The sequence below is a fragment of the Lepidochelys kempii genome, chromosome 2 (assembly GCF_965140265.1).
Source record: "Lepidochelys kempii isolate rLepKem1 chromosome 2, rLepKem1.hap2, whole genome shotgun sequence".
Taxonomy (NCBI): domain Eukaryota; kingdom Metazoa; phylum Chordata; order Testudines; family Cheloniidae; genus Lepidochelys; species Lepidochelys kempii.
In genome coordinates this window covers 206,087,427-206,112,062 of record NC_133257.1, presented here as the reverse complement: position 1 = coordinate 206,112,062, position 24,636 = coordinate 206,087,427, and the positions used below count along the sequence as shown (strand labels likewise).

Here is a 24,636-nt window from a genome sequence, read left to right as displayed (position 1 = left end):
AATACCAGAACCAAGGATTAAGTCAGAGTCCGAGCCAGGGAACTGAAGCCAAAAGTCAGAACTGGGTTATCTGCAGTAAAGGAAGGCAGATGCAGGGCTGGGTCCAAAGCAGGAGTGAGGCTGGGACAGGGCTGGAAGAAGGCAGGAACTGAAACTAACACAGCCATGGGCGTATGCTTTGAGCAACCACAGCCCTGGTGCTATTGCTGGTCTTAAGGGCAGGCCTGATGATCCCCTCAGCCAATCAGGCAGTTTCACCAATCAGGTGCCTCAGTTGGGACCAGGCTGTGCTCATTTGACTGCTGAGGGTTAAGTTAGTAGGTAAGTAGGCTAGCTGTGGGCCCTTACTCCTGATGCATATGCATAGACTGTAAGCCCTTTGGGGCAGTACCTGACACAGCGGGTCCCTGATCCCTAACTGGGGCTTCTAGGCATGGTTCAATACAAATAATAATAATAATGAACATTGGCTCTCATTTGAATTGAGGCTGTTAGGAGAAGCAGGATGGAATGTATCATGCTTAAGATCCTTTGATCTGGAGTTCTTCTGCAAACTAGAAACATGCTCCTGACTGCTTCAGTCCTGCTACATTTAAAGCCATGAGGGTCTAGGCCTATGTGGCTGAAAATAACCCCAGGGAACCTCAGCTAGAAATTTCTGTGAACTGAGGAAGCACGAGACTACAGTGAAGATAAATGGTCTTAACAAGTAAAACAAGTGGTAACCAGACAATAAAGAGAGCTGGTTCAAATGGGATTTTCAGCATAGCCCACAGCATGCCTGGTATCAAGAAGAAGTGTTTGTGTTGCATTTGATACACTGTTGGAGTTATCTTTATTTTAGTCTATGCATATAGGTCCTGAGCATGAACCCATTGAAGCCATAGAGAAGTTAAAAGTTGTAAAATGTCTCCACTGGGTTCACTTATGCCTAGGTTTCCAGAACAGTTGAGCACTCACAAGTTCCACTGAAGTCAAACAGCTGTGAGTGCTTAAAATCTTTGAAAATTAGGTCTCATTAGTGTCTAGACTGGTATGTTGCTTCCTCTATAGAGCAGTTCCCTATCTGCAGGTTGTTTGTCCAACAAACCTATTTACTAGAGTACAAAACGACTAATGCTCAGGGCCTAAAACCTTTGAGTCAGCAGCACTGACTGACAGGTCGGGGGCTGTTCATCGTCTTCAGCATTTTATCAAGTGTACAAAGATGGGAGGTGAATGGAGGACAATGTGCACTTCCAGCATAAAAAATGATAATACCTGTCTGTCACAAGAGCATCACTTTTGTCTCCCTGATTTATTTGCTGCTACAGAAGGTTAAAAAGCAACAACAAAAAAAGAGCACTTTGTCCTCTTAAGAGAAGTGATAAATGGGATGGAATGTAAGAACCAGACAAATTAGTATTTCAGTCAATTTCAATCTGTAAAAGTGTGTGTGTGTTAATCAATGGCTTGTTTCCAGTGTGGAAGAAATAGAAATATCTGTGAGCACTGGCTAGTGTCAAACTCCCCTACTACAGAAATGAGTCTGGTGTGCATGTTATGTAGCATTTTTATTAGTGGCAAGAGTGCAGACTTTTTGACAAAGAGAGTCAGCCTTGAAACACAAAATCTCTGATTGTACTGCAGAGCTGGGAAAGATCGTTCTCAGGGAAAGGGCAAGCAGGAGCTTTAGTAGGGGGAAAAACCCTAGAAGTAGTGAGGTGTTGAAAAAAAAATCTTTCACCAAGTGCAAAGCATATGCAGACCCACAAAGCTAAGCAGCATGAAAGGTGAGACTGGATACAGCGAGGTAGCTTATTTGCTATTGCAATAAATACAAATAATTCCCTTTTGACTAAATCCCATATTCCCAGGCTCATTAAATCAATTTCAGAAATTTTTTTGGCTCTGGAACATATAAGCAGAATTCAAACCGTGCTGTCCCAGGAGGTTCACTAGCATAAATTGCATAGGTCAGGCCAAAATAAGTTTCTGTCAAACAGCCTAACACCTTTGGTTATTATGAAGCTGGTGAGTTGTACAAAGGGCCTGTATATGAGATTGTCAGTATGAATACGTGGTGGGGGGAGGTAAAAGCTATTGTCATGGAACTTGTTTCACTTCAGTCTCATTGAGAGTCAACTGATATTTTATTGAATAGGATCCTTCTGTGAGCTCACAGCAGTGAAAAAAAGGGAAAAATCCTTTAGGTCATGGTAGTCTGTCTGTCCTTCTTCAAGATTGTACCCTAAGGCACATAAGCTCAGTGCATTGTCCAGTGGGATGGGGGTGGCTTCCACACTTCCTTTGGGAGATGACTGCAACCTAAAAAACCCAAATAAAGATCAAGTTTCTCCCAATATTCAGCTGCATTTTTCTCATTTTTAGATTTATCTCACTACTCTTAGTTACACGTCCCTGTACAGTCCCACCCTACGTAACTTCTCTCCATCCTTGATGCTTGATTCATGCTCACAGATGCTGGTAGCAGCTGCATTCCAGGCAATAGGGGAAATTCAGACCCTGGGGAGATAAGGCAACAGTTGCGTTTATTTCCTCTCATGGGGATAGGGAGATTTAAAGTGCAGCCTGCTCTCTCATAGGAGACCCACTGACAGTGGATAACCAGGGGGTGAGCTGACTTGTGCTGCTCCCAACTACTGCAGTTATGACCTCCAACTCCCTGACGAGAATAGCTCACTTTGGGGGCTGCAGTCGCTGGCGGTGGACCCCTCAGTGGAATGGGGGTGCTTATTTAGGGCTGAATAACACCCTGGAAGTGTAGAGGCTTCAAATATTTGTAGACTTTTCTCATCTTTGCCCCATACAAATTGCTTACCTAAGTCATAAATCAGTCCCTCCAGCTTCCTAATTATTTGCATTTCCTCTTAACGCCTTCCAGTGCCTTTATCAATATCTATTTGCTAATGGATTGAACATGATGCTGCAGGTGCATTCTGGTCTGTGATGCTCTTTCTGTGACACCCAAAATTGAACTGTCCTATTTGTTGCCATGTTGCATGTCTTCTATCCTGGTTTTGGAAAATTAATATTACGTTTGCTTTTCTCCATTGCTTCTCTAGGACTTTTCAAAAAAAGCTGAATAACTGGTTAACTAACTCCCCTGACACCCAAGGCTCCATATGATCTAGACTGCCCGATTTTGTCTTCACATCATTCACTTTCCCTCCCTTTTCAAGGGAATCATGACTTCCCAAATGTTTTTCTTCTTAGAGGCAGTTATTAAAAAGTAGTTCAGTACCCCAGCTATCTTTGAATCCATTCATTTAATGATTCTTCTCATTTGTTAATAGGTCTGCTTTCCCTCTAATATTTATTTTCCCCTGGTATATTTGTAAAAAACCCTTCTAAATCTCTTTAATGCCTTTTGCTAACATTAACCCATTCTGCTTTTTTTCACTCCTTTTTTTTCCTTATAAACCCCTTAATCTGGCTCTGAGAATTAATCAGTAAAATTAACCAGTAAAATCAGGACTGTTGCTTTGGAAGGAGGAAATGGAGTTTATTGCAGAAGATATATCTGTGTATATACAGTAGTGAAAAATGTTCAAATTAAAGTAATTTATAGGTGATAAGATTTCTATTAATTTATGCATGTTTAATAGACTATCATGCACTGTTTTGTGTCTGTGGGCAGAATTTATAACAATGCATTCACTATAGAATGTCTATATCATACTTGCCAGGAAGTAAAGCAAATTAGGGCATTCACTAAGAAATATCAAAGGAAATCAGACCTGGGTTTTACTTGCCGTTTCCTTAATACTTTCTGTTACATGGATCTACAGACAGTGGCACTAATACTCTACCTTCTACTTCTATATAGTTGTCTACTGCTGTTTGTGATAGAAATGTCTGGGACTGTCGAGCTTGCTTTAGCCTCCACAGACAGTGACACCATTTTCTCCTTTCTCCTAGGCCTGTCCCAGGTTCTCTGTCTTCACTACTACACCTACACAACCGACAAAGACAGCCCATGCCTGCCTCTATGCCTGGCACCCTGCCCAATCCTACCATGCCTGGATCTTCTGCAGTACTAATGCCAGTAAGTTATTTTATTTTAATACTGTATCAGGCATTATCAGGGGCAAAGATCTACCTCACTGCACACAGTGAAAATGAAGTGATCCAAAATAGAGAATACAGAGTTTTGTGTCATTTTGCACTCCATTATGCCTGTTTTACACAGATGTAACTCAATTAACTCCAGTAGAGGGTCTCCTGATTTGAACCACTCCTGATTTGAACCACATTCTAGAATCACATATTCTTATTCTTTATTAGAGTTTTTTGGGTCCTGATATTGATCTTACTTACTGGTGTAAATCAACAGCGTCTTCACTAGAGGCAATGGAGTTACACAATTGTGAGATTAGAATTGGGCCCTTACTGGACAAAGCACATGCATGATGCCAATTTAATCTCAAAATAATTACTCACCTACTGTGAGGAGGTCAGTCAATAAGAAGTGAAAGTGATTTATTTTTCAGAACCAGTAATCAGTCATTTGCTGTAGATATGGACCGAATCCTACATGGTTGCCTTTGCCCTCAGCTCCCATTCTTCAGTTACCTGTCTTGCAAGATGCAGCCCCTACTTTTCATAGTATTTTAGCAGCCCTGTTAATATAAAAAGTTTTGGGAGACAAACGGCAGAAATTAATGAGGAAGGTTAGAAATAATGAAATAAAACACTCATACTTCACTGTGCTGAATGTGTTCATTTTGCAAGGCTGTCTGAGAGCTAATGTTTGTGCTGTTCCTAAAATAAAAGTATCCTCCTCCACCTCTGGGAAGGGAAGAGCATGCCATTTGTTTTGTGCATGGTGGAACAATGATGGGACTTTGGGCAATTCACCTGGCAGATTTGGGCTCTTGTCTGTGTTAAGTCTTCCAGAAATGAGAGTGTGGCAGTACTTGTCATGGGAGAACTCCCAAGGAGCCCTCAGTGGGGTGAATATTCCTTTAAAGTACAGCTTATTTTCAGGTTCAGGGGGTGCAAATTTGTTCCTACTTCACCCACAGGAGTGAATCCAGTCATCTGTTGTTAAATGGAATAAAACATTGAATCCTACCATATCTCTTTTCACTGAAAACATTAGAGAGAAGCAGTTTTAAATAGTAAATTCTCCTTGTTCCAACTGTCTTTTGAATTTGTCAGGGTACTATAGTGTAGTGAATTTAGCTTGCAAGAAGAGCTCTAAAGGGTTGGTAGGGTGTTTTTGTTTTGTTTTGTTTAGACTCCAAAGCTGCACTAACATGACCTGGGATATATGAAAAACTCCCCTTGATTGAGCAGTCCCAGAGAAGAAAAAAGAACCCAATTCCTGTTCCATACACTCTAGATCATGGATTTTTATTTACGTTTTCAACAAGCTGAGCTGGGCTGCAGTGACAGCAGAAGCCACAACTTTATACAATGATGCTTTTAAAACCACTTAACTCAGAGTGTTGTTATACTAAAAGGGGGGAAATCATTACAAAAAAAGTTCAAACCTGGGTGGCTGATATGTTTGTTTTGAAAAGAAACTCTTTTTTTGAATGGCTTTTGAGAAAAGCAGCGTTTGTAGGACAAATTTGGAGAATAAGCAAATATAAGCAGTTCACAAAACAGTTTTTTGAGGGATGACTCAAAGAAATAAAGCTGGGTCCCTTTGAAAAGAAACTGAACATATGTCCTTGAAAATGTTTTTAGACTTTATTTTGTTGTCTAATTTGTTTTTCTTTTTTTCTTCCTTTTAAAGATGGAGAGACAAATGTCAATGAACTCCAGTATCATGGGGATGCAAGGCCCAAATCTCAATAACCCGTGTGCATCGCCCCAAGTCCCTCCAATGCATTCAGAAGCCAAAATGGTAAAAAGAAACAATTACAAATCCTTTTTTATATTGTTTTTACACAGCAGTTACCTGGAGCAGTAGGCAGGCATAGCTTACCTCATTCTTAGTCATGGATCATGTGATCTTTATCCATGCCTGCAACTGGCTGTCAGCATACATGCACTTTCAGATGTTACCAGTTTCCATTGACTCTGGGCGAGATTAATTTAAAGAGAGTGGACCATCTGATCCTTACCATGTTTAATAGGAATGTTGGTGCAGATGTGTGGAAAATCAGCAAATAGGCTAGCTGGTTCTGTGATGGTGTCTGCAGCTTGGGTTAAAAAATTGTAAGTAAACAAACACTAGAGTAAAGGGGTCTGGTGTGGTGGGCACGGGCATACTGTCTGATTTTTCTAGGTAGGCATGTGGCAAACAGGGGTGATGTCAGAGAACAGTGTTAGAGGCACAAACTGAACAATGCTTGGAAAATCAGGATTATATTTTTTTTTCTTGAGTGCAGCTGATGAGGTTAGAGCAACTGATAAAGTGATAATTTGGACAAAAATGATTTAGTATTTTAAATGAAATAGTTACTTCTAATTAGTGCTTAATCTAGGCTTGCTGCATCAGATATGAAAGTGAAAAAAAATTGCTTGAGCCCTGGCACCTCTTTCATTACAAATTAAGCACTGCTTCTAATGTTTCCTGAAGTTACTGTGATGTGTGTATTGTGCGCTTAAATCTCCCCTGTAGTGTGCAGAGGATTTATTTGTGTGAATGCCATTAGCATTGAGTTTGTAAGTCCCTGGGCCCCATACATCCACTTCCAGAGGAGCATACAGTAATAATACCCCATAGCTGTGCCCATCAACATATGCTTACATTATAATTGAAATATTAACATTTTGTTTCAGTCTTGTAATAATTGTTTGATGGCAGCTGTAAGTGTAAAGTCACAGGTTGACACATTAAATATGTGGATCCATTTCAAGATACTTTGTGCCTGGTTGTCCTTTCATCCCCATGTAAACCAGGAATGAGCTCATTGGAGTTAGTGGAGTTACACTAGTAGAAAAGTAAAAAGAAAAGGAGTACTTGTGGCACCTTAGAGACTAACCTAGTAGAAAAGTGTAACACATGAGCAAGGAGACTCAGGCCCCCAAAGTTGAATGTCTCATATAGCCTTAAACCACCACATGTTTATATTTCCTAGTTTGATTAGTAGATTTAGTGTCTGTTTGTAAAACAATTGTCATTCATCCCAAGGCAAAGGAAAAGGTGTACCTGTCAGTTGGTACAGTATGTGCAAGAAACCCTCTGTGTATACAGTTTAGGACCAGAAAACATACAAGGTTTTCCTGTCTCTATTTTCTTAGTCATGATAGATCACACATTCACCTCACTATTAGTTTGGGTTAGACTGTTAACCCAAGCTTTGTTAACACCCCATCTACAACCACACTCTGTAAACATGCAGCCAGTTGGCCAGAAGAACAGATGTAGCCAAAAATGCTAGCTACTTCAGCCAAGCAAAATCTGTGGTCTAGAGTTCTTTCTGTGCCACACAGTAACAGTGACATGCCAAATGGCAACAGCATCTGCAGCAGACCTTGTTAAATCTCTTTGGAATAGGCATGTGTTTTTTCAACCCAAGCAATGTTAAGCCAAACCAAATACTCCTTGGTTGAATAAATCCAAAACTGGCATCTGTTTTGGAGACTAAAGTTTCTGCCCACCCCCTTTCCTCTCCCCCCCTCCACCCCCGCTTTTTTTTTTTTTTTTTTACTGAAATTGTGAGGCTACTTAAAACAAAATTAAATTATTGGTACATATGATGAGAATTCTGTGCTGTAATATCAGAAATTACACTTTAAAGCAGATCTCTTTAATCTGAAGCAACTTGTTTTGTCCCGAACTCTAATACATAAAGGTATTGCTCTGTGAAATCTTCCCCAGTCTGAGTTGATAACGGGTCCAAGACATTACAGAACAAAATACTGCCCAAAGAACTCTTGATGCCTCTTTCCCTTGCTTCTATGGGCTTTTCTGCCCCCTCTCTTAGAAAAGCAGCAGCACAGGTATGAACCAATAGAACAGAGGCACCAATTACAGACCCTAAACTTCCCTTTTTGAAAATTTACTCCTGTAAATATTTCACATTGTGTATTTATATTATATGTTGCAGTTAACATAAATAAAATGAATGCATGAGAAAATACACATATAACATAACATCCCTTTTCATTCACCCATTATGAATATAAATCTCCAGGAAAAAATAGAATAAAGGAAGAAACCATAGGAAATATTTAGAGAGAAACATTCATTATGACTTAGTTAATGAATTGACAATTTGCATTTTAACTTCATTCTTCACTGTCCTGTTCTTTGTTCTTATAAATAAACACTGCAATCTTCTTCCTATTCAAAGATCTGCAAATGTGAGGTGTTGAATACCTCCTGCAAGTTGAAGTCAGTGGAATGTGAGAGCACTTAGCATCCCCAAGGATCGAGCCCTATGTTAAGAATGAACTTCAGATTTCTTCACAGTTAATGCTGTTATCAATGATGCATCCAACTCCACATATGTGCCATTTTGCCATTTTGCACTCTGTGACTTATATACATAGCATATACTATACAAAAGTCACTGAAGCAGCCCATAGTAACTGGAGAAGTGCTAGCGACTGGGTCTGAGCCAACAGCTACTGAAGTCAATGGCAGTTGGATCAGCACTAATCTACATAGTTGACTGTTTACTCCCCAACACAAAGTGGCGGAATAGATTCCATGGTAGACTCCTCTTCAGATATGAGACATAGATGTAATCCAAATCCCTCTTGCCTTACATGGGACTAGCAGGATATGACCCATAGACTAGGCATAACGGTGTTTAGGTCTCTAAGTGGTTACCTTGTTCCTGTAGAATAAATGTTCATAAACAAATAGCATATATGGAGACTTTTCAGTATAGATGGCAAAATCCAAAGAACTTCACCATGATAACTTCTCCAGAGTCAGTTTGTTGTGAGAAATGGGAACGAGGGTATAATTTTTAAATCAGTTTTTTCTTCCTGCCATTTAAAGGATGCAAAATCCAGTGACCTAATGTTAGATTTTTTAAATTTTTCTTTAGATTAAAATATATTGCTTGAAATATTAATCTGCTGTACCTAATAAACCAGAATGGATTTAAGTTATAATCACAAAAATTTACAGTTTGTTTTATGATATATCTTTCCTTCAGCATATTACATGGTGATTTGTAACTGTCTCAGTTAATGAATGAATGTTTGAATCTCTACATCAGTATTACTTTCTTGCTAGATTCAGAGCTAAAACCCCCGTGATCCCCAGCAAGCACTGATGTTATACATTTTCCCCTCCTAATGAAGTAATATGTATCTTTAAAATTACTAGGTAAAAGTGAATAGAGTATGTCTAGCATGTGAACATGTGGTTAAATACACTAAAGGTATTATGAACCTTGAATTGCCTGCCCCGTCTTTACTATCACATTAGCTGCTCACGTACCATACCTGCAGCTAGTTGAGTTTGCAATTTTAGAAACAGTCGTATTCAAACCTTTGCTTAGCCCCAGTTCTGATATCTTGTGAACCACCAAGCTCAGAAATGAGTAGTACGCATTGTCCCATTGGAAGTCTGAAAATCAGATTTCTAAAAGTTTACAACTCCAACTTGATTTAGGTAGCTGCTATTGTAACACCGACAGACCCCGGTCGTCACTGGGTGGGATTGAACCTGGGACCTCTGAAGCTTAGTATAGGAGCCTCTGGCTCTTAGCTAAGGCTGTAGCAGACTCATCAATCAATAATGCAACTCATGCCCACATGGTGAGGCACTCTGTCCCCCCATGTGGGCATGAGTTACATTATCACAAGAATTCTTAGAGCTGGAACTAACTCTATATATACCATATGAAAACTTGAAATGCAAACTTTCAAATGATGCAAAGCATAATCTCTGACTCTGTGACTTTACTGGAATATTTGCTGCATGCCAGAATTGGAGTAGAGGATGAAGAATGCCCTGATTTTAAAATGATTTTTTTCAGTATTTTTCATATTAAAACGTTTCAATGGTTTTACAAAACCAAAATAAAATATACTATTTGTGCCTCCCTTTCCTGGCAGAATCTGGGTTGGGGGGGGGAGAGGGGTTGAGAGCCTGAACTCTCACCCACGCCACAATTTCAAAGCTATTTTTATAGCGCTAGCTTGAGACCCACTATCCTGTTGACCCAAGCTGGGAAATTCACTCTCGTGGGTTGTATAGACATACCCTCAGTGGCCTTTTTTTCCCTAACAGTTTCGTATTATCTTTATGGAGTTCAGCACTAGTGTTAGTGCACTGTAAGCATTAGTAGGGCAAACAGTAATGATCTAAAAAGTTACATGATTTTTTTTATCCGATAAGAAAAGTACGTACATAATATATTAGAAAAGGAAACCCCAATAAGCCGATAATGAACATGTTCCTAATTATAATGACAATACTAACCATATTAACTGGGTCTGATATAATTTATCTAAGAAATCTCTGAGAACTTATGGGGAAGAGGAAGGACATAAATTGTGACACTCTTCAGACATGGAAAATATTACAAAGTTTCTGCATTTTAGAGCTGAGATTTCAAAGCCACCTAAGGCTTGAATATCCAGTTCCCAATGCAATTAATGGAAATGGAACTGGAACATCTAAATCCTCTATGTGGCTTTGAAAATCTTAGCCCAGTTGTAGATAAGTCCCCCTTTCCGGCAGTCTTGTGGTGGTCCGGATAGCTATGTGTTCAGTGTAGCTATCAGATCTGAATCTGTACAGTTTCTCCATAACTACAGAGTTTCAAATATGTTGAGAAAGATCAGCTGAGAAGGTAGGAGTCGTAGCTTCCATTTACTTACATATTGGCTTTCTGAGGGACCTATTAAGTTCTATGCTGCTTCAGATGTCATAAATAGTACCTGTTTCCTCATCCACAAGGAGTTATGATGGTCCAATTAAGCGAAGTGGAAAAAATGTTAATTTAACACTCTTTCTCTCATCTGATGTTTTCTGCACTTAATTCAGTTGGGTCATTGTAGCTACTCTTGAACATGGAAACAAGAACTCCTTATGATATCAGTAACATCTTGGGACATGGCTGGTCTCTGGAGATTGTTTGAAAAGGAAAGCACAGCAAAGGACAGATCCTGGTCTCAGTACTGTAATTTTTCCATGTTGACTTCAGGTGGGAGTTTGACATGGGGAGTACCTGCAGGAACAGATCTATTAAAGTTCTAGTTTTACTGTTAACATTCCATAGCACAGCAAAAATACTGAAGGAAATTGTTTAATAATAAATTAGTGGATTCCTATGCTTTCTAAGTTTGAACCCACCAGGACTAAAATCACCTTAATGGACCAATAAAAATTCTTTCATGGATGTAAACATTTCTAAACACTGGCACAGTGTCAGTGATTGGAAAGAAAAATGTTTTCTCTCTGCCAAGCCTTCAACAACAATTTTTCACATGCCCCCTCAGACTCTAGCAGAGAAATCTAAGCAAGACAAAACAGCAGTGTAAAATGATGTCTTGCTTTGTAGAAAGATCCTGACATAAACTATTACATGGTACATTTTCAAGGTAGTTCAAAGGTTAAGAAGTGTGCCACTTCTGCAGTTGTTTACGTGAATTGCACATTTAATTCTCCACTGACTTTACTGAAAATATATCTCTTCTTATAATGACTTTTCATTTTAAGCTATGAAAAGCCAACTTTTCAATGCGGTATTGCTCTAGCATTTAAAAAGTTCTACAGGCAAAATTCAGTAGGTTTTCCTGTAGCGGGTATGTATGCTTTGCCTTGGAATATTTAACACCATGCGTAATATAAAACTATGGGTAAAGCTAGCCATATTTTATTTTGTGCACTGAAATGAGACCATATGCCCACCAGGCCTAAATGCTGCATTATTGAACTAAAGTCAGTAGAAACTAATTCTTCTTAAGCCCTCAGTAGCTTGACGAATGAAATTGCGGAGCCAGTTTAGTTAGTCATACAGGCTATAAATACATGTTGAATATTTAATCTCGCTTTTACCAGGTGTGCACAAAGTGTTGCCACAAGTTATAGTGATGCTTAGCATTTTTCTTTCTTGTGTCACTTTATCTGCAGTGATTTTATTGACTATTTGACTGGAAGAGCTTGGATTTTTATTATGTTGTTTGTCTTTATTCAGCTGGGTGTTGAAATGACCTCTGTCTCCTCCCCCCCCCATCCTAACTACTCTCCCTCCCCTCTCTTATTCCCTCTCTCCACCCCATCTGTTTTCTCATAGGATTTACTGTCTTTGCAGATTTGTGTCTCTTTCTCTGTCTTCCTTCAGTGTCCACCCTGATTTTGTAACCATAGCAATAAATGAAATACAATCCCAATATTTGCGTGCTGTATCTAGCATCTAGCCAAACACATGAGCTGCTGGATCTTGTTTTTGTGTTTGTTGTAGGATTCTAAAGGCTTATGTCAGATGCATGTGTGTGTATAGACTGTGGTAGTCTGATTCAGAGCTGTCCCTTTCAGACAAAGTCCTGTTCATGTAAACTTATGTATGTGTCTATCTGTGTGTCTGTGGGAACTGGAGCAAATAAAAGCAAATCCTTGTGTCAGTGAAGCCAGGAAAAAAGGAAATTATAAAAAAATTGTTGTGTTATGGGGAAGTTCTGCGTCACAGAGATATACTTCAGTCTTTTGCTTGGAATTTGTACAGCTTTCACTTTCCAAGATTTTTGCAAGAGTCACTAATAATGGAAGTTGTTTTGCACTTTGGGCAGATCTGCCGAAGTCTGGCATTCACTTGGGATGTACAGTAAGTCTCCTCACAACATAAATCCTCTCAGAGGCAAGGGAAGATATTTAATACAACATGAACAGCTTCAGATTTTATCAGCCAAGGAAACTTATTGTACTGTAAACAAATCCTAATGTTAAACAGCAAGTTAGAAAACACTTTTCTTCACTATGTACAGGTTCTAGGCTTTCCCTTCTCGTCTCTCTCCCTATTATTATATGTACCATTTACATTTTCAAAGCTCTGCACAAATATTAACTAATTTTCATCTGGGGTAATTAAATATTGTTACAATGTTGTAGTTTGGGAACTGAGGTAGAGAGGTGAATTGAGTTGCCTAGGGGCAGACAACCTATTGGGGAAGAGATGAGATGGGGAAAAAAGGAGTTCCTGGCTTCCAACTCTGAGCTCTGTCTATCAGATCATTTGACTGGCTCTGGATAGAATTTACCTACAGTTAATATGTGCACAAGTCTTGTATTTTATCAGCAGAGTTGGGCTTAGGAGACGGTTTACACATCCAGTTCCAGAGTAGGTCTGGGGGTCAAAGCCAAATGGAGGTGGGGGCTTCAGTTTGGATTCAATAGCACTGAAATCTTCTAAACTGCTTTCATGAGATTTTGGCTCAAAGATACAAATGTTATAGATTAGTTCTTGTGAGATTTCGGTCATCTTCAATGATGAAAGTTTTGTGAGATCAGATTTCCTGATGCTGCGGGTTCCACTATTTTGGATTGAAATCTTATGAGAGCACCTATTTTCAGCCACATCCAGACCAATCCTGGAAAATAGTTTCTTTCCAGTTTTGAACGTAACACAAACTTGAAATTGCAGGGGGTGGGTGCAGAGGAGGAAGGTATTAGGATCCAAGGATTCAGACCCATTCCCCTGCAATATAAAAGTATTTAATATTTGAGGTTTCTCTAGAAATAACAAATGTTTTAGTGTGCATATCCATCCGTGGCCATTTCTTTAGGCACTGAGAATGTAAATGGATGATTACTTAGTTAGATAATAGAAGTTGCAAATATCAGCCCCCATCCCACAATGAACTCTACCAAGGCTCAGAATGACACCCCTGTGGGGCTTATTGTAAGTTAAGGGTCACAGTTCATATACAGCTTAGAAGCTAAGTTTGAAGGGACATTCATACATTTCTACCCCTCTTTAGTTTGATTCTTTCAAATACGGACAGTGACACTTTCCAGAAGTGAGAGGATTACAGACTGTCCTCCAGATGTTCAGTAGGGCAGCTTTTCTCATTTATGTTCAGCCAGTTATCAAGGGAGGTAATTTGAAATGCCTTGGACAGACTAGGTCCCCCACCCTGGAAACACTAATGTAGCAAACTTTACTGTGCTACACTTGCTGTTTTTACTAGCAAAACATTGGCCTATTAAATGTTTATCTGAGATCTTAGCTTATGAAGTGCCATGGATAATGTTTTCAAATGTGTGTTTCAGGCAGACTGTGGTGTAGATAGTTACATCCTCTAGGATTCTGTATCCTACCTATAGTGTAATGTATTTCATTGCCGAGCTCTGGGGGAGTCAAAGCGTTGCTTAGAGAATTCTAGTGACATTGTGACCAACAACCACTCTCATCTTTATTAGGGGCATTTTATTAGCATGCAGGGGACTGTAGCTTTGGTAGGTCATGCCTCTGTTATGGTAAAGGCAACTACAATTTGCTTCATTTCATATAATTAGCTGGTGCCTTGGACTCCGGGAAAGTTGGCAGTATGTCTCTCAGATCGTTAGTGTCTGGGTGCCCCATGCCTTTCTAGTGCTGTAGGGGAAGGGTAAAGGGTATGTCTGGTGTACTTAGGAAGCTTGATTGAATGGCCCTAAGTCCTTTAAGAATAACAGTTGATTAAGTCAGTCTCCTTTTTTCCAATATGTGTATAATTTCTTTGTATATATAGTTTTATGCACACTATTGAAACCAATTCTAACACTGGAAAATGTTAGAAAATAAAGCTGTTCTTTTAAGATAGCTTTACTAGATGATTAGTTAGATACTATCAGTGGGGATATACTTTTGTTGATAATTAAGTTCCACTTCTTAGATCTTCATGCATCCAAGTTAAGGGATACTGTCAGGTATACTTTGGCCCCATATTTAAGTTGTGTTAAAAATGAGATGTCACAAACGGAGACAAATAGAAATGTTTGCATGAATTTTATTTTTCAATAGAGGGAAACAGTTTGGAAACAAAAAACAAAAACGACCACCATTTCCTGGTAACATTGCAACCCAAACTTTACAACATTGTGCTGTCACTTCAGAGCTTACCTTGAAACTGACTAGATACAAAAGTGAAAGGGGCTAGTTTGTTTTCATTTTCCAAACAGAGTGAAAAAAGGAAACAAGCAGCATAAACAGTTTAAAATAGTCTTTTGATTCCTCTGATTTTGAGAATCTGAGGTGATGTTGGTGACATAGGGTAGGAATATTTTTAAAAAATATATGGTCCAGCTCCTCAGCTGCTGGAAAGTGGTTTAGCTTCATTGACTTCAATGGAGTTATGCTGATTTACATCAGCTGAGGACTGGCTCATGTTTTTAACCTCCCAAGGTTCCTGCAATTGACACAATTGACTGGGAAAGAATCCTGGAGCCTCTCAGCACAAAGAAAGATAGGATTCGCCCCCAGACACGCACACAGAGAAGTACAGAAACAATAAATACACAGTAACCTGGGTATGTCTTTACTATGGAGACCCACATACATGGGCTAGGCTAACCTGGGTGCTCAGCCCCAGCACCAAACACCTGGGTTAACTGTGCAGTGAAGACATCTTTGACTCTGTTCTAACTGGCTGTAACAAACTTTAGGAGGATGCAGTTTAACGTTTTGCTCTGTTTTTGGAGGCATCACTTTGCTTAGATGTCTTTTCTTTTCATGCATTGATATTTTACCATCATCTTCTATAAATATTATTTGACTGCACAATTTTCAGCATTATTTCATATATTTTATTATGTGATCTTTCAAAATAAATACATTTGTGCAATTCCAAATAGACAATCAAAAGATTTAAAAATTAATATGTAACTTTGGACAGTTTCAGAAAAGATTTGTCTCTTTTGTGTCTGGTATTTGTACTGGTGAATAATGATTCTGAGCCAAGAGTTGCCAGCTCTTTCTCTGAAAAGTTTGGATAATTCAAACTGTTACATCTAAGCTATATTATTCTGGAATGTTTAAATTAACCTAAAAGCCACCTCTCAATATATACACAAAGTTCATTCTTCATTCTGCATCTGGAAATACATATGTAATCTAGTGCTGCTTTTCAAGTTTGCAAGAAATATTGTGATATTTTTATTATGGTTCACACTCACACAAATATGAAAAATTTAGTAATGGCATGTCCTCAGTACTGCCCTCAAGTGCCAAGGTTGCACATGAAGCCTGGTGGGATCAAACAAATGTTTAAATATGTACTAAAGCCTAAAATAGTCTTTACTAGACCTGTACAAATTATTTTAAATTATATAAATATTTTTAATATGTCTGGCTTCTGACAGAACACTACTATATACCAAAGTATGACATTAGCTGCCCTGTGCCAACTTTTCACATTTTTTTTCCAACATACTTAGCATCGTTATTGGTTCAGTCTAGAGCCCACTTTTTGTACTGTATGTGGTTCAGCAAAAATGTTTGTGGAGAAGATAGACCTAGATTCTCCTACTAATGGAGACACAGACTTCATTAGGACAAGGTTCAGAATGATCTTTATTCTTGCTGCCAACATAGTGCTAAGTACAGAGATAAGAATGTGAAGTCCCAATTTGCTTTCTGATCTGATAACCATGTACAGCAGTTCGGTAGGCTGGTATGATGCATCTGTGTGTGTGTGTGTGTGTGTGTGTGTGTGTGAGGGAGAAGAGAGTACATATTTGAGTTCCTGCGACAAACATCTTTATCTCATTTCATAAGTAGAGTGTACATTATCTTCTCGGATTCTCTTAAGTAGACTGTCCTGCTAAAGCCATGGTTTAATAAAGGGAGGTTATTAAAATGTGGGAATTCTCAAAGCTTCATTTTAACAGGAGACAGAGTTTTGAGATTTTAAGAATGGATAAATTGAAGAGCTGTGTGTATTTCTTAAACCAAGTCTGTTGCTGCTCAAATGGCTGCTTTTATATTCTTCTTTTCCAGAATGATTCATTCCTTGTGTTTCTGCTACACATTCTTAATCTGTATAAACACACATAATCTCTGCCTTTTTATTTATCTGGGCAGTGCTTTTTTTTTTTTTTTGTTAAGAAAGCATTTCAATCTCATGAAACACTTTAGAATGTTGAGGATCAATAACTGAAAAGCAACGGGTATTACCTAAAGCTCACTTATTAACATCTATCTGGAGTGACTTCCATTTACATCAACAATGGGAAATTTGTTCTGCTGCACCAATTTGTTCTGCTGAACTGTCTATCTTCTAAATGGTGTTAGTTGTGGGAAGTTTGATCTAAGTAGTGTTTGCATTAGGTAGCTGAATAAAGGATTCCCAGAGGGAGTTTAAGGATTATGCAAATAACTTGTGAATATATGCATCAGCTCACAGAGAATTCATAAGGGAGACTTTCTGCTCCTGTGATGAAACTAGAAGCTATGGAGACTTCCAAGAACACTGGGATCTGTCACTTCAGAAAATTGGGTAGACTCTTCCATTTTAAAACTTTAAAAATTAAATGTGTTTCTCTCTGATACCGAAAGGTTCAGGATGTCGTTATATTAATCTCAGTAGATTTAGGGATCACCTAATGTACCCCAAAGCCCCATGTAAAATGGCTTTGCACAGAGCTATGGCAATCCAGGGGAGAGGAAATGCAGAGGTAGACCACATGTGCAGCCCCACCTTGGTCACTACTGCAACCAGCTCAGGTATGGTGTATACTCCCTCAACTCTAGCATGTTATAGTCTGGTGAATCTGTGCAGTTTTCACTTCCACAACCCATTTCCTTGTCCCACCGATTCCTACAGTGAAACCAACCCTGGGACATGACACTACCTTACATAGAGGGTTGTGAACGCTTCAAAGCAGAAATAAGGCACTTCTGCTGCAATTGGGTCTTTTGGAGGACCCTATAGGTCAGGCTTAGATCCTACATCCCTTTAACCTGGGCCAGTTTAACGCATAGCCACAAGAGCTCCATGCTGGGATCCCCAGCTCCTGGAGTCATGTGATCACATCAGAATCTCAGCTTTCATTAAAAAAAAAGTATATTTGTTTCTCTCATGGTTATGAAAGAAAGTTTGAGGTCATGACCTGAGTATAATCAGTGCACGGTTATCTTCCTGAATTTGCAGACAGCCTGAAACCATAGCTGTGAGAGTATGATCAGCCCAGTGCATCTCAATGGGATGTTAATTCCCAAACCAATTATTTAGTTTATATCAGTAGAGTGTTAACACTAACAGCTCAGGGGGTTGGGGGGTGGGGCGCTAACTGGCACCACCCCAGCAGAGGATTGCATGTGTGGCAGGAGAAGAGTGCTATGGGTCCGACCCTCCCACCCAAGCAGATGACCCCTGGCTGCCAAGGTAAGTATTGGAGGGTTCTCATGAGGCCACTTCTCCTCTCTGAGTGGAAGTATGACTTTAGCTGCCCTGTACATTAGAGTTCTAAAAATATGAGATGGAATTTTGTAGTTTCTTTATGAAGTAATTCTAAAAGGATATAGAGAGAGGGCCTGATTCTCATTTACGCTATGGCCCCTTTACACCGCTCTGGCAGTGGTAAGGCATGTACATTTTTACAATATTAGATTCAAAACTTGCACACAATATTGGAAGTTTGCTATTGTACGTTAGATTTCCTGGGTCTGATTCTCATTCACGCTGTTGCCACTTTTACACTGTTTTGTGTCTGAATATGTGGAAGAAAACTTGTACTGCATGGCTTCGTCCTCCTTCGTCCTCTCGTTACACCCACAATATGTAACATTAGCATGGCATTAGTGAATACTATACCTGCCCACTTTAATCCCCACATGCCATTCAGTGTGTCTCCCTTAATAAATTATGTACTTAAGAAGCAATAGCAATAGCTGAGATTCTTAAGGCAGGAAGAGTCACATTACCAGAAGTACCAGAAAGGCTGATTAAAATTAAATTGTAGCAGACAACAGTTGTGTTACAAAGGAGGGCTCTATTACAGCCAACTCACTTTCTTAGCTAACCTCTGACTTATTTATTTCTCCTGCATGGTGCAGTCTGCATACTCTTTCTAGTTGTAATGAGCATTAATTGATTAGTTGGATCTATGAAGAGCTTGAGCACTAGTAAGTACTATCCCAGTGGGTACACACTAAATAGTTTATGAGGTAATTAGTATTTTAATGCCCTTTCTAATGAGCCTTTTCAGTAATGAAATCTCATGAGAATGTTACTGGTTCAGATATATTTCTTCAAACACAACAGAAGGTAAGCTAATGCCGTTAAGAGATTTTAAACCTAGTTTATAAAACAGCTTCAGTAACTTATTTCTGAACACTTGCCTGATTCATTTTCCTTTATTAAAAACAAGTGCAATCTTTTATTTTTCCCCTCACTGCTGTGTAACTTGTACTCTCCTCTCCCCATGCTTTCTTACAATATACTGCAATTTCAAATACTTGAGATCATTTCTGAGGCTGTTAACTGATCTCTTTGACTCTTCTGTAAGTAAATAATACCATACTGTCTAAGTGTGTTGTTTCATATGTGTTCTCATCTCATCCTGGGGAAAAAAACTAACACCCAGTGCTTGGCTGCATAGTTACTTGGATTTATGGCTGGTGTCAGGTTTGAGAGAATGACCAACCTTTACAAAGCCTTTCAATGTCAAACCAACTCCTATATTCTGGAAACTAGAAAATGGCACAGACTGTGGTCACACAGGCATCCTTAGCTAACCTCCCCTTTCAGAGTTGGGGGACTTAATGCTGTTGTATCCTGGATTTTCCCATAGCTTGAGGCGCAAGTACTCTGCCTGGCATTTTTATTTCTAATGCCTAAAATAAGCAGCTGTAGCAGAGCTTCAGAGGGCTTTTGCTAGGTAGAGCTTTTCATAGTATGTATCATTTCATATGTGACTATGGTAATAACACTGCTTTTTACCTTATAGAGGCAAGGCACAGTCAGAGATGCATGATTTAAACAATTTGTTATTCTGTACCCATAAATACACCCCAGATGTAAGGAATGAAGTATAATATTAGTAATAATAATTAACTTTTCTATAGCATCTTTCATCCAAAGAGCATAAAGCACCAGGCAGACCTTTGAAACTGATTTACAAACTCTGTCTAGAGATCACTTCTTCTAGCTCTGAAATGCAGCCTCCTCTTGGGTGGGAAGGCAGCAGCAGTTTAACAGCACATAATAATGCAACAAAACAATTCAGGCCAGAGAGTGAAGAATGGATGCTTTGGAAGCCTCTGTTTCACAAATCAATCCTAGTTGTTTGAAAATGACACATCCATTAAATGCTTTTGGAAAACTTAATTCTGAAATGGTTGTATAAAATCTTACCTAATGCTAGAATGAATAGATTTAATGAAAACAATACGGAAAACCCACAAATAGTCCTCATGATTTAAGATGTAATGGTCCCAGTTATTCCCTGTTGTAACTTCATGGGAGTATGTGGAATTTCCCCAAGGATGCATTTGGCCCTGTACTTATAACACTGTTGTTAAGATATTACTTTGCCTTTGTCTTCGTGTCTCTATTAGACACCTACCAGTTTATCTCACTGTATAGCTAACTTTTGGCATCTGTCTAGTTAAGGTTTTTTCTAAGGCACCTATCACTGTGACTCCATAGCATCTTAGTGCTAATCAATGACACTAAATAGATTGACTCTAAAATCACCAAACATGTTCCATTTCTAGCACTTATCAAAATGTTATGCAATTTGACTAAATATATTTGTGATCTCACAATATGGTGTGTGATGAGTAACACTCACAGGACCAAGACCTTCCAACACTGTCCAGGTAAAGATAGTCCGTCGTCTCCACACCCTGCAGCCTGCACTCAGAGATCCCAATAGTATTGGAGAAGTTAAAGATTCCTGATTCAACTGTTAACAAAACACCTTGGGCCCAGATTGCTCCCTGGAACTGTTTGTGGGGGCACCTTTGTGCATTGATCCTTTCCTTGGTCATTCAAAAAGAATCATCAGTTGCCTCTGCTACTCCCTTACCTCTCTGCAAGATCACAGATCCATTCAGAGGAAGGCGGGGAGGTGAAGGCATGTCCAGGCACTAGAGAAGGAAGTACGAGGGATGCACTATGCACATTCTCTAAGGTTATTTTGTATTATAGTCCAAACCCCTGACAACCAAAGAAAACCTCACAGAATATTTTGGTGGAAACTCTGTGATGGAAAATTTGCAGGGATTCCTCTTCTGCGGTCAGTTTTTTTCCACATAGAGGATATGATCTTGAGCTGTAAAACATCTCTACTTTGTTTAAGGTTCACAGCTCTGGGTTGCTTTGTTGTAGTGGCCTTTGAGCTTTGTTGGAGTCATTTTGAGCTTTCCTGGGGGCAGTTTTTGAACTTACCTGGAGCCAATTATGAGTGCTGTCAGTGTGAAGCCCAATGGCTGAAGTGCCCAAAGCAGTGGGCAAGTTTGTGGAGGTGATTGGGTAGCTGGTCGGTCAACCCCTATCAGAGGCAGTCTGGGGCAATGGTCTGAGCGCTCACAAGAATCAGGAGCAAGGAGCTCCAATCCAAGGGATTGGGTCAGTGGTTTAGGAAGGCGATGATGGGCAAGTCAGTAAGGGAAGGTCTGCAAGGCAGGATCAGGTGAGGCAACAGGGCAGAGTCAGGCGAGGTGGTGCGGTAGCAAGGTAAAGTTACACAAGGTAGCAAGAGAAGGTGGCTTCTTTGTGTTGAGGTCTTTATATAGTCCAGGTATCCAATGAGTGTGCTGTCTGTCCAGCCAATCAGCATAGCTGTTCGGGGGCCACAGGCTATGAGCACTCAGGCTGTTGCTTGTGTGCGATGGCTCAGTGTACGTTGTGGCGCAGAGGCTGGGGGGCCTTCTAGAGAGCCACCACACCAGCGTTCAACACCAGGGTTCTGACACTCTGATCTTGCTTTTTAACTCAAGTGAAGCTACTTCTACATTTTGGAATGTCCTGGAACAGTTTCATTAAGTTGTTCAGAGAGTTGGCGTTTTTGTTTGAACTGCTTGAGTCATTGCCTGCTTTTGTTGAGACTTTTTAGGGTATGTTTGAAACCTCATGTATTAGTGGCATAGTGCTGAGTATACTCTGATGTTAATCCAAAGTTCATTGAAGTCAGTCGGAGCCTGTCCATTGACTTCAATGGGCTTTGGATCAGGCCCTTTATCTCTTTTCCATTTTTAAAAAAGAAAATTGTCTCTTGAAAAAATTCACCAGTGCTCAAGTTCTGTTGGCCTTCTGGTTGCCACTGGATGCAGGTTTTTTAATTAGATTGGGCTAAACGGTCCAGGGAAACCAAGGAACATCTGCATGATTAGCAAATTCTCTTTGCTCCTGAAAGAGCTTCTCTGGTTTGTTTCCTTTTGTTTGTTTTTATTTTATTCTTTTATTAAACTGGTGACTAACATTTATGGATACAGCAGTAAATCTTTAATATTACCTGTTCCTGGTAGCTTGCACATCATCTGTTGTTTTTTAACTATCCAAATAAGAGCCTTGCTGCTTACTTCAATGGGACTACTTGCATACAAAGTTAGGCTAGTGCTTGATTACCTTACTGAATCAAGACTTAAATTAGTAAATTAAACGACTGTGTTGGCAATTCTCACAAATCTGAGTGTTAAAGGTGAAATGTAGAATAAGGAAGAAAGATTAAGGATGGAGACAATAAAATCAGATAAAATCAGTCCAGGAGAAGCCAGAAATGGGCAGTTGAGTTATATTAGACAGGGAACTGCATATAGAAAATGCAGTTAGGGTGGGACTTACCCATTTTCTATTTAAAAGTCTAGGTATTGGGCACAGGACATGCATGCACTTCCTCAATTCCAACTTGCTGTATTTGGGAATATAGCCATATTTTAATGAGGTGTCACACCATCTTTAGGTGTACCCCCAGTTTAGTAGATAAGCATCTCCTTCCCTCCTCTTCAATTGCATCTCACTCAAAAGGCTGTTACAATGCATTTTTCTGGATCAGAGAATGCTATTGGTATATAATTGAAATAAAGTAGCTGCATATCCCATTTGGTGTGGAAATAATGTAAAAATCAGAGATGTGGAGTGCATACTGATTGGTAGGATATGATCCTTCCTTTACAAGTGCCACCCCTTTGATTTGATAATGGCTTTGCTACTGTGCAAAGAAAAGACTCCTGGCCTGTATTTGTAGATGCAGCTGAATCCATTGGGATCCCAATGTGGGAGCCGCCCTGAGTACAATGTTCACATTAGTCTCTGCTCTGTTACACAGAATGCCAAAGCTTTATGCCAAAGCTAATTAATGGATTCCGACTCCCCCATGTTAGTCTATTACTAAATACAATGGCTGGTCACAAATTATAGTTTATCAGATGGCTGTGTGCACTAGGAAAACATTTGCTTAATACTAATAATTAGGCTGTTATAATAACAAGAGTTGTAGATTGCTTTGGAGCACTGAGACAAAATAACTGTAACACTTTATTATTGGCAAAACCTGTCACCTCTGTAATAATGGAAAAGTAAAACAAATCCAAATAATAGTGGTCATTATTGCAAATACTGAACAATCTTTAGGGATATGAATTTTCTTTATTGAGAGCCAAGGTATTAAGGTCTTCGTAAAGGGATATCTTTCTGACTGAGATTACGTTAATGAGGGAGTATATGCTGCTTGACCAAGTGGATGCTTTGTTACTAAAACCCGTAACAGTTAAGTTAGTAGAAAAATCACAACTGGCAGAGTAGTTCAGCAAATCACCAGGCAACCTGTGCTGCTGACACACTTTCGTTCTTGAGCAATGACTTCATACCTTTTGCTTTTGTATTCTTGAAGAGGAATCTGTAGCTCAGACAGCCTCTAGAAGCAGCGTGGTTAAATGAAACCTCAACAGTAAGCAACTCGTGTACTGAAGCATGTCACTGTAATTTGGCACTAAGTCGAGCTCTGTGCCTGTGCTTTAGATTGGTGGGTACTGCTGCACACTTTTCTGTATTTTCTTTCTTTTCCTGTGTTGTCTAGAAGAATAAGTGAAAAAATAAGTATATGCATTTTAGTGGGTTTTACTCTCAGTTTTCTATGGTTCAGTTTCAGGAGCATGACTATTAGATGAATAAAGTTGCACACTTGTCAGAATAAAATTCCTGGTGGTCCATTATATCTGTTGTGTGGTTGATAGGTTGGCTTGTTTTAAAAGTCTGCATGAATTCAGTGTGAGTGAAAGCAAAGGACTAAGAGCATCTAATAGTTATAGTGTAGGCAAGAGCGGGTACAATGTGCCAAGGTGTATTTATCCTAACCTGCAACACCTTTTCTCTTCCAATTCTGGGCCTCACTTCAGCAGATTCATACATTCCAAGGTCAAAAGGGACCATTGTGATAATCTAGTCTGACCTACTGTATAACACAGGCCATGGAACTTCTCTAAAACAATCCCTAGAGCATCTCTTTCTTGATTTTAAAATTGTCAGTAGGACAATCCACCAAAATATTCCAATGGTTAATTACTCTCACTGTTTAAAAAAATTCTGCCTTATTTCCCATCCAAATTTGACTAGCTTCAATTTCCAGCCATTGGGTCATGTTATACTTTTCTCTGCTAGATCGAAGAGCCCATCATTAAATATTTGTTCCCCATGTAGGTATTTACATACTGTAATCAAGTCACCTTTTACCCTTTCCTTTGTTAAGCTAAGTAGATTGAGCTCTTTGAGGCTATCACTGTAAGGCATTATTTCCAATCCTTTAATCGTTCTCATGGGTCTTGTCTGAATCCTTTCCAGTTTTTC

The 24,636-nt window shown here is 39.3% G+C and overlaps 1 protein-coding gene across 4 annotated transcripts in view; it reads left to right on the top strand.

Annotated features, from left to right (window-relative positions):
* Window positions 1-24,636, top strand: part of CREB5 (cAMP responsive element binding protein 5) — a 355,572-nt gene that overhangs the window by 265,436 nt on the left and 65,500 nt on the right. For all 4 annotated transcript variants that reach the window (XM_073333614.1, XM_073333615.1, XM_073333612.1 and 1 more), the window contains 2 exons: window positions 3,922-4,048; window positions 5,747-5,857. In XM_073333614.1, the coding sequence (XP_073189715.1) occupies window positions 3,922-4,048; window positions 5,747-5,857 (238 nt within the window). The remainder of the gene's footprint in view (window positions 1-3,921; window positions 4,049-5,746; window positions 5,858-24,636) is intronic.